We start from the raw sequence: 10276 nt of genomic DNA, 5'->3' as shown, positions 1-10276 counted from the left end.
CATATCAGAAAGGCAGTGGATCCAGATTTCTGAACCTCTTTTAGAAATTGGAATAAGCACTTTGGATCGTTCTATTAAAGCTGTACTCAGTCACAGGAGACATGGAAGGCACCCATTGTTACTGGCAAAAACTCTGATTCCCTGAAATTAGATTATTGAGATCTGGCAATCCTATATACTGTATTTATAAAATAATTTCATAAACCCGCATCCCAGGCAAATCTCACATCAGTAGTCTTGTGTTGGGTACCTTGCAAGAGTTGATTGGGCAATTCAAGCAAGATGGCTGTGGTGAGGGGCAATCCCAGCCAGTATGGCCAATAGGAATCTTCAAATCACTGGTTGGAAGAGGCCATGAGAGCCATCCAGTCTAACCTCATGCCATGCAGGAAAAGCAAAATCAAAGTATACCAAATAGATATCCAGTTACAATCCAGTTTAATATGGAATTGGAATTCTAAAGGTGGAGAAAGTATCCGAACAGTGTAACAGAGTTCCAATTCCTAAGGTTCATTAGAAAAAGCCATGGTATCCATTTCACTTTCATGAAGCAGAAGTGAAAAGGGAGAAAGGTTAAGTTTCACAAAAACACAAAATGTTGCTTTTTCATCACCTGCTCCTTGACATGTTGAAAGTCGTCCATCTCAAAAGAGTTTCACAAGAAGCAGCAAGTGAAAAGGATTAAGCCTTTGATGGCATATAATGAGCTGCAAACAAAAAAGATATACTGTACGTGTGTGTCTATCAAAAAAGATATACATGCATGTGTGTGTATGAGTACAGAGAAAAGAGTACATTTGAAAGGCCGTAGTTTTCCAATTCTGGGTTAGACAGAGATGTGAAGATGATGGCTGCAATACCTTTTGAAAATCAGATGCTTTTTTAGTAATTAATAGGGTGCTCCTCCACCCAGCAGTTTTAAATATTTTCAGTGTTTTGTGGAAATACAATCAAAGGCAGAAAGACACAAAGTTCCTTGAAAGCAGAACCTCTTGCTTTAAGCACTTTAGAATAAACAGGTTACCAGACTCATGGGTTATGCATATATATAAATGTAGTTAGAAAAGGAGACTAGGAAAACACTTCTAGGGATAGCTATTGAAAATAAGAAAAAGAGAGCATTTATTTTGCCAGTTGGAAAGCATGTGGCTGTCAGTTCAGATGTCAATCTTTTCAGATGTTAATGATGAGATAAAAAGTCATGTGCAACTAAAATCACATTACGATTTTAAGAAAGTACTATTCTAATAGTCAATGGGCCATGTTTATAAGGGCATAATAGTGGGCAAATAGATTATGAATTTGCCCTCTGGAAACAATGGCAGCAACTGGAAGACAAGTTGGAAATCATGGCAGTCATGAATGCCAGTTAACATGAATGAAGGCAACACACCACATCCGAGAAAACCAACAGAAAAAGGCTAGCTAAACATATGCCGGAACACAGTGAAAAATAAGAAGAACATTCTTGTGTGTAGTTCATAGTTTACTGTTGAAAGGCTATGGGAGTATTTCGGCAGTTGAACATATCAGTGCAAATGTCAATCAGTGCAGATACTGAAGCTGAGATAGGAGGGATGGAAACCTATAAAACAGCTGCTGAGGTACTGCAACAATGCAATTCCATCTTTGACTTCACTGGCAGGCTGGACAATATAATAAAGGAAAGAACTATCTGGCCAGCTGCATTTCATAGTAGCCAGAGCAAGGGAAACGACAACGAAAGGTAGGAGCATAGTTCCTGCTTTAAGAATTTCTTATTGTAATATTATTATAGCTGAAATCTATGGAGATATCTTTTTTCTTGTAGGTCTGTTGGAGCTGTGTGCATCCTACTTTTGCTGGGACTGTCACAAGACCTGGGACCCATGTCCGTAAATGCCCACCTGCCTTTCTTCATCCTGGCACTTCTGCTGTGTGCCTATGTCTGCCATTCTCCTGCATCAGCTGCCACTGTCCACTTCAAGGAAGGGGAAAGTTGCTACAAGCCAATGCCACACAGGATTCAAGGAGTCAGGTAAGGTGACAATCCCAGGTAACCCTACTCCCCCATGTCCCTATAGCCCAGCCTAGATCTTACATCTGGCAACCTGCTCTGCCCCACAGAGTGCACTCATGAGGAAAGAAAAGCCTTTTTTTTCTTTGATATTTGGGTAGAAGAGAGCATTTCCTAGGTACAATTTGCCCACCAGTGGCTTTGTTGTCATTAGCTGCTGTTAAGTTGACAGTAACAGTTAACTCGGAGTGAAGTTGAATCTCCTTATTTGGGAGCTTTTATAACAGTCTCCATCCTGTTTCTTGCATCAAAGAACTTACCCTCGTCCACATGAATACCTGAAGATGTCAGAAATCCCCAAGAGGTGGGACTGGCGAAATGTGAACGGTGTCAATTACGCAAGTCCTACTCGCAACCAGGGCGTCCCACAGTTCTGTGGATCTTGCTGGGCTCACGGCACCACCAGCGCCCTGGCCGGTATGTGGCTGTTCTTGTCTTGTGTTTATCACCCTGTCCTTATCCCCAGTTCCAATGGAGCAGCAGTCGATCAAGTGCATTTGAAAGACGCATGTATCCCTTAATGTGACCCATTCTCCCATACCAAAATGTCTTCATCAAAACAACCACAATGATGTCTTAGATGTCTCCAGAGAACCATTAACCATTTCAAAAGGCTATTTTAGGAGCATCAGGATGCAAGTTTGAAAAAAAAATGAACAGATGAGGGTCTAGAACAAATAACTTCCAAACACTTTGAAGTTGTGCATCTCTGTAACAGGAATATACTACAGGGGGAAATTTATGGAGTAAATGTTGCTCTAGGCATCCCGCCTCAGCCTTACAATCTAATTAAGACATGACACAGAGAAAAATTGGACGGCTATGTAGGATGGCATGAAGTCCAGTGGATACTGCCTCGTTCCTCCAAGACAAATGTAGTGGATATTGGAATAAAGGAAGGGGCTTCATCTGCTTCTGGACATCAGCTTGATTAATTCCTCGGTTTTATGCTGTTGATGGAGACACAAACCAACAATTCCCTTCTATTTACGCCCACCTTGAAACCATAGCCTTACCATTCCATGTGGTTCCCCAGCCACTTGAAAGGGAATATGATGGGCAATACATATTAGCATCAATTGAAACTTGGGTGCAAACATATTTTTCTTCTCACTGCTGAGATCAGATACACACAAAGGCGCACAGAGGTCACACTCAGAGAGGTCCAGGTGAGACTTTCATCCTGCCGACACTTTGCCTCATTCACTGTTATTTGTGGGAATTGTATTCCTGATTGTTAGAGGAATTAGCAAAGTGAATGTTGCTCCTAGCAAAAATTTGCATGACTGGGGAGCATCCCTTAACAGGGCAAATCCCAACATTACCATCTTATGTCACTGAAATCATTTCTCAGCAAGCTTGAAGAAGTTTCAGAGTGAGACAAACAAACCTTAGAGGAAAACTGGGGATAGGCAAGCTATCAGATTGTCAATGTAAAACAAATAATATCCTCAAACAATTGAAAATGAGAAAATTGGATAGTGTGTGTAGAATAGAGTGTTCAAGGCAAGGACATGGCTTGATAGAGATGCAAATTCCACTCATTCTATTAGAACTGTAAAATATTATATATACTGCAGAATACTGGAAGTTTCTATTTGTGCCTTTAACCAACTGTTCTTTGCCTCCACTTCTCAGACCGCATCAACATCAAGAGAAAAGGGGCCTGGCCCTCTGCTTTTCTCTCAGTTCAGCATGTTGTGGATTGTTCTGGTGCTGGGTCTTGCAAGGGTGGAAATGATATATTTTTGTGGTTATATGCCTATCGCCATGGCATCCCGGATGAGACATGCAGCAATTATGTAGCTAAGGATCAAAGTAAGACCAGAATTTCTGTTTTATTTTTCTACTCTATCATAAATTCTGTTTGCTTGACAGAATTGTTTAAATCACAAATAATTAAAACAGAACAGTACAGCATAATACAGAGAATGCATGTTGAAATTTGCAAACATTCTGGGCCTGGCAAACACAGGAAAGGTGCCTGGCATTTCCACCTGGAAGAGGTCCAGGGCCTGACTCTGTAGCCCCGATTAACCCTTTGAAAGGCTGGTTTTTCTAATGCAAGATTCTGCCTCTTCCTTTGCTCTCTAATGCTCATGGCCCGATTCCTATGAGTTGAATAGTAGGCTGCTTAGGTAGCTCTATGAATAAATAAATAAGTATGTTGTCGAAGGCTTTCATGGCCGGGATCACAGGCTTGTTGTATGTCTTTCGGGCTGTGTGGCCATGTTCCAGAAGTATTCTCTCCTGACGTTTCACCCACATCTATGGCAGGCATCCTCACAACCTCTGAGGATGCCTGCCATAGATGTGGATGAAACGTCAGGAGAGAATACTCCTGGAACATGGCCACACAGCCCGAAAGACATACAACAACCCCAAATAAATAAGTAAAAAGGGTCATCCAGATGAAAGGAAACCATTGCAGAATTTCATTTCACTCTTTTTGGTTATTGAATGAAAGGCAACTTTCCACGCCAGTCAAAGCTTTCTCTTACCAACACTTTTGCAGAGTGCAAGAAGTTTACAAAGTGTGGGACATGTGTTATTTTCGACAAATGTTATGTGGTAAAGAACTACACCCTCTGGAAAGTGGGAGATTTTGGATTTATCAGCGGGCGAGAAGATATGATGAGAGAAATCTATGCAAATGGACCAGTCAGGTAAGGAAATGAAGCCTTTATAGACAGTGACTAGGTTTTATTTATTTATTGTGTCAGAAAGGAATTGAGAATAAAGTTATAATGCATACAAAAAACACAAACTTAAAAGCTTGGCATTGTTCTAAATTTCCTTTGACCAGAAGCTGGCCACTCAGAGTGCCTCTGGTGTCATTGTTAGAAGATCCTCCATTGTGCATGTGGCAGGGCTCAGACTGCATTGTAATAGGTGGTCTGTGGTTTGCTCTTCTCCACACTCACATGTTGTGGACTCCACTTTGTAGCCCCATTTCTTCGTGGTGCCAGAGAGCAGTTTGTGCAGTGCTTTCTACGTCGCCCAGTATTGCGTGTGCCAAGGGGTGAGTTTCTCATCGGGTATCAGCCATTGATGAGCGGTGATGGCATGGTTGTCAGCATAGATGAAACTCTCTGTCCCTTCTGGCAGTGGCTGATCACTTGTGTAAATGTTAAAAATTGATGGAGCAAACACGCTTCCCTGAGATAGGCCGATCTTCTGTTTTCGCCATCTGCTTCTCTGACCTTTCGAAACCATCTTCCATGTGCTGAATCAGCTTCAGCATTTGTTATGTGCAGATTTTCCCTTTCCTCAATCTAGCTTGCTATGGGATAATAAATGGGCCTATTTTTTTCCATAATTCTGTGCAGCATAAGTCTCTTCAGAAATTTATAAAGATGGCACAACAAGATTGGTCTATAGGTTTGTGGATTGTTACAGTTTTTGTCTGGTTTCAAAATGGTTATGACTCCTGCTTTCCTTCAGATTTTAGGGATCTGACAGGATGCAGATCTTGCGACTAGAAAATACCATATTTCTTCCATTCTGAGATATCACTGATTGTAAGACGCACTCAGCACCAGTAACATACCAGACCAGACTACTCCACAATACTGTAACTAATATATCATAATTTGACAAAATCAACAATCATGAAAAATCAGCATGTACAAGTGAAACTATTTGAATCACACCATTATTGTAATAATAATAATAATAATAATAATAATAATAATAATAATAATAATAATAGGTAATAATGAAAGTTCTGAATGAAATACCTACAAATTATTAGAAGATATCAAAAAGGAAATTAGCATAGAGTAGGTAAGCTGGGTTATAAAAATATTTTCATGGTTATATTTAACTACAGGGATATTTTAAAAAAATAGTAATTTTTTTTAGCACAGATATTTTATAGGCAAGTCATTTTGGTGAAATCCCCAATGAGGGTTTGTATTGTTTACATGCTGTAGTGACACTACTGTTTCAGGTTCTTTGCTCTGTAGATTGAATGGGTCTGAATTTGTTTCAGGCAGAAGAGCAGAAGAAGATTGGCTAATAGAACAGTTTATTTCTTTCATTTCATTACTTCTATGGAGTGGTGAATCCAACTACAGAAAGAAGTTGAAACAGGCTGAACCTACATCATTGCTTTCTTTTATGAGGGTGAGAAACCAGTGGTGGTAGTAGACATGCTATTTTGTGGCACTACCTTCAGGTTAATGGAGGAGCTTTGTTACATGGCCTTGGAGTGTGGTTATGAGCCTGCTAGATTATTTTTCTTATTGCAAGTTTCAGTGTTCTGAGATCATCAGTATATAATCCTTTATTTTGGCAGCAGTGTCTAGAGTGTACATTTAATCTGTACACTCTAGACACTGCTGTGGCTGTGGTGCAGGCTGGTGAGCAGCCTGCTGCAATAAATCACTCTGACCATGAGGTCATGAGTTCAAGGCCAGCCCGTGGCGGGGTGAGCACCAGTCAATTAAAAATAAAAAATAGCCCCTGCTCGTTGCTGACCTAGCAATCCGAAAGATACTTGCATTTATCAAGTAGGAAATAAGGTACCACTTATAAAGTGGGGAGGCAAATTTAACTAATTTACGACGTTGGAATGAGGAAGTGCCGTCACAGTGGATGAGGAAGCAGCTGCTCCCCCCTGTGGCCAGAATGGAACATCCCCTGAGGAGAAGGTTAAATTGCCTCTGCGTCTGTCTTTGTCTCGGTTCTATGTGTATATGGGCATTGAATGTTTGCCCTATGTGTGTATAATGTGATCCGCCCTGAGTCCCATTCGGGGTGAGAAGGGTGGAATATAAATACTGTAAATAAATAAATAAATAAATAAATTTAATCTCAGAAGCATCTTTAAAATGATATTTTGTTGTTGTTTTTAAACAGCTGTACAATTATGCAGACTCCAAAGCTGGATGAATACACAGGAGGCATTTTTACTGAATACAATGAGACAACAATAGCAAACCACCTTGTCAGTGTTTCTGGCTGGGGAGTAGAAAACGGAATCGAGTACTGGATTGTTCGCAACTCTTGGGGCGAGCCCTGGGTAAGATATGCAATAGAATCACAAATGAGATGAGTGTATGTCTCTCTAGGGATTTAGTTGAGTCCACAGATTTAGTAGAGTCCACGGTTGGTGTGAAGATGTTGGACACTATTCCATCAAAGGGGATGCAAGAGGGAGGCAGACCCTTTTCAGTCTTGAGCAGTGTGGGCTGGGGATGACATCTGTCATGCATGTAAATGTATGGACACCTATAGATTTAGGATGTCACCAAGGCAATTAAAGTGAAACATAACACTGTAGGATAGTGAGAAAGGATCCTAGAACATGAGGAGAGTCATACTGACTTTAGACTGTAGATTGTGCATTTTTGGTGCAGAGAACTAAACTATGGGGAGTTTACTTCATTAGGATTTTGTACATTCACTCTGAAATAGTATCAACGTTGTGTGTTCTTATGCCGAGTTGAACATGAATCAGCCGCCCATCAATCAAACACACAGCAGAGTATCCCATCCCACTACGTATAAAAACCTGTATCTCTAAGGAGAACAAATGTCAAGTTTATAACTTTACCACCAGAAGAAGGCCTGGAGAAAGAACGAAACCAGTCGTGGATGGATGATTCATGTTCAACTTGGCATAAGATCACACGATGTTGGTACTACTTCATAGTGATTGTACAAAATCCACACAATATTGTTTGGGATTACTGTGAATTTGAACAGTATAAGTTTTATACTCAAATTATTCGCTGAACTTATTTTCTATTTTCTATTTGTGTTGAGCCTTCAAAATAAATAGCCCAACAGAAGGCATTAAGTGAGTTGCTATTCTAGCAGTGAAATATTCTACCAGCTACCCGGGAATGTTGGGATACTGGTTCACTATCTTTGTGGCTCTCACTGATTAGCCACCGTATTATGTTGTTCTGTGTTTACCCACAAACACCCAACTATCCGACCCCGACCACCTGCATCCTTCAGGAATAACCCAGGACAGGACAACATTACCTCTTGGTACACAAGCATTTTTAAAAAGTATAATAATAAATTGCTTCTACTTGAGCTGCATCCAATACTTCTTTACCAATTAATATCTTGCAGGGGGAACGCGGCTGGTTTAGAATTGTGACGAGTGCATATAAAAATGGAAAAGGCAATAACTTCAACTTGGGTGTGGAAGAACACTGCAGTTATGGAGACCCCATCATACCTTGATCCTGCATTTGAGCTGTCTTTGCATGCATGTCTTCTGAAAGAAATCCAACAGAATGTTGGGTTGTTGTATGTCTTTCGGGCTGTGTGGCCATGTTCCAGAAGCATTCTCTCCTGACGTTTCGCCCACATCTATGGCAGGCATCCTCAGAGGTTGTGAGGTATGGAGAAAACTAAGCAAAGAGGTTAATATATATCTGTGGAAAGTCTAGGGTGAGAGAGGTCAGTATGAATGTAGTGTAGTTAATCACTTAAATTAGCATTGAAAAGCTTATCTGCTGTCTTCTTCCTGCCTCTGGGGCATCCTTTGTTTAGAGTCGTTAACTGCCCTTGGTTGATTCATGTCTGGAAACCCTCTGTTTTCAGAGTATTGCTTTTTATTTACTGTTCTGATTTTTGAGTTTTGTAATACTGGTAGCCAGATTTTGTTCATTTTCATGGTTTCTTCCTTTCTGTTGAAGTTGTCCACATGCTTGTGGATTTCAATGGCTTCTCTGTGTAGTCTGACATGATAGTTGTTAGAATGGTCCAGCATTTTTGTGTTCTCAAATAGTATTCTGTGTCCAGGCTGGTTCATCAAATGCTCTGCTATGGCTGATTTCTCTGGTTGAATTAGTCTGCAGTGCCTTTCATGTTCTTTGACTCAGAGTCAAAGAACATGAAAGGCACTGCAGACTAATTCAACCAGAGAAATCAGCCATAGCAGAGCATTTGATGAACCAGCCTGGACACAGAATACTATTTGAGAACACAAAAATGCTGGACCATTCTAACAACTATCATGTCAGACTACACAGAGAAGCCATTGAAATCCACAAGCATGTGGACAACTTCAACAGAAAGGAAGAAACCATGAAAATGAACAAAATCTGGCTACCAGTATTACAAAACTCCAAAATCAAAACAGTAGATGGGAACCAACACAATGAGGACTTGACTGAACAAAGGATGCCCCCAGGCAAGGGACAAAACATTTCCAGTGCCAATTAGGGTGATTAACTGAAACATTAATGCTGGCTCCCAGTGACAAAGAACTCTTGCCACACCTTGGACTCTACACAGATATATATTCTTTCCTTTCCTGACTTAGTTTATCCATACCTCACAACCTCTGAGGATGCCTGCCATAGATGTGGGCGAAACGTCAGGAGAGAATGCTTCTGGAACATGGCCACACAGCCCGAAAGACATACAACAACCCTGTGATCCCGGCCATGAAAGCCTTCGACGACACATTCAACAGAATGTTGTTTTTTCTTTCCTTAAAAAAACAATCTTAGCTATTTCTCATGCTATGTTCTGTTTATATTGGGCTAGATCTCATTTTTGGACAGAGTTTGATAATTTAAAAATGAAAGAGAGATGAAGTACATCATTATTTACTAAATTACCTCCAGTGTAAGCTCATTTCCGCTCCAATCTTTTTTCTATATGCTTTCCAAATATAGCTTTTTTGCATTTCATTAGTTTCTGCCTTTCTGTTGGTTGGAAAGAGATAGAAAGGTACAGAGTCTGAAAGAATATGCTTAGAATACCTGCATCATCCTAATCTATGAGCTGTTTGATAGTATAATATGCTTTCTGGGATTGTGGTGGTATTGTCTTTCTTGGAGAATTTAAAATAGAGATAGGATGGTCATCTGTTGGAGGTAATTTGATGGTGAAAGAAGACTTTCCAAATGAACCTTACAACAGTAACTGATAGCTTCCATTTCAGAGAAACAGTGGATCCAGATTGCTGAACCTCTTATAGAAAATGGATTCAGCACTTTGGATAGATCCTTTAAAGTTATATTCAGTCACAGGCGACATGGAAGGAACCCTTTGTTATTGGCTAAAATTCTGATTCCCTGATATTGGATTCCTGAGATCTGGCAATCCCATATATTTATACAAACATGCCAAAAGCACACAGCCCAGGCAAATCTCACACCAGTAGTCTTGTGTTGGGTACCTTGCAAGAGTTGATTGGGCAATTCAAGCAAGATGGCTGTGGTGAGGGGCAATCCCAGCCAGTAT

The 10276-nt window shown here is 40.4% G+C and overlaps 1 protein-coding gene across 1 annotated transcript; it reads left to right on the top strand.

Moving 5' to 3' along the window:
* Positions 1-1562: 1562 nt before the first annotated feature.
* Positions 1563-8897, top strand: LOC103281402 (cathepsin Z). The gene is made up of 7 exons (XM_062978983.1): positions 1563-1726; positions 1811-2017; positions 2310-2473; positions 3695-3874; positions 4572-4722; positions 6920-7082; positions 8147-8897. The coding sequence occupies exons 1-7, from the start codon at positions 1578-1580 to the stop codon at positions 8258-8260; spliced, it is 1128 nt and encodes a 375-aa protein (XP_062835053.1). The 5' UTR covers positions 1563-1577; the 3' UTR covers positions 8261-8897.
* Positions 8898-10276: the final 1379 nt, after the last annotated feature.

Source organism: Anolis carolinensis, chromosome 4, assembly GCF_035594765.1.
Source record: "Anolis carolinensis isolate JA03-04 chromosome 4, rAnoCar3.1.pri, whole genome shotgun sequence".
In the NCBI taxonomy this organism is placed as follows: Eukaryota; Metazoa; Chordata; class Lepidosauria; order Squamata; family Dactyloidae; genus Anolis; species Anolis carolinensis.
This window is presented reverse-complemented; position numbering and strand designations above follow the sequence as displayed.

Coding starts and splice junctions, on each gene's coding strand:
- LOC103281402 (XM_062978983.1), top strand. CDS start 1,578: ATGGAAACCTATAAAACAGCTGCTGAGGTACTGCAACAATGCAATTCC. Junction 1,727..1,810: donor AAGGGAAACGACAACGAAAG/GTAGGAGCATAG, acceptor TTTTTCTTGTAG/GTCTGTTGGAGCTGTGTGCA. Junction 4,723..6,919: donor TATGCAAATGGACCAGTCAG/GTAAGGAAATGA, acceptor GTTTTTAAACAG/CTGTACAATTATGCAGACTC.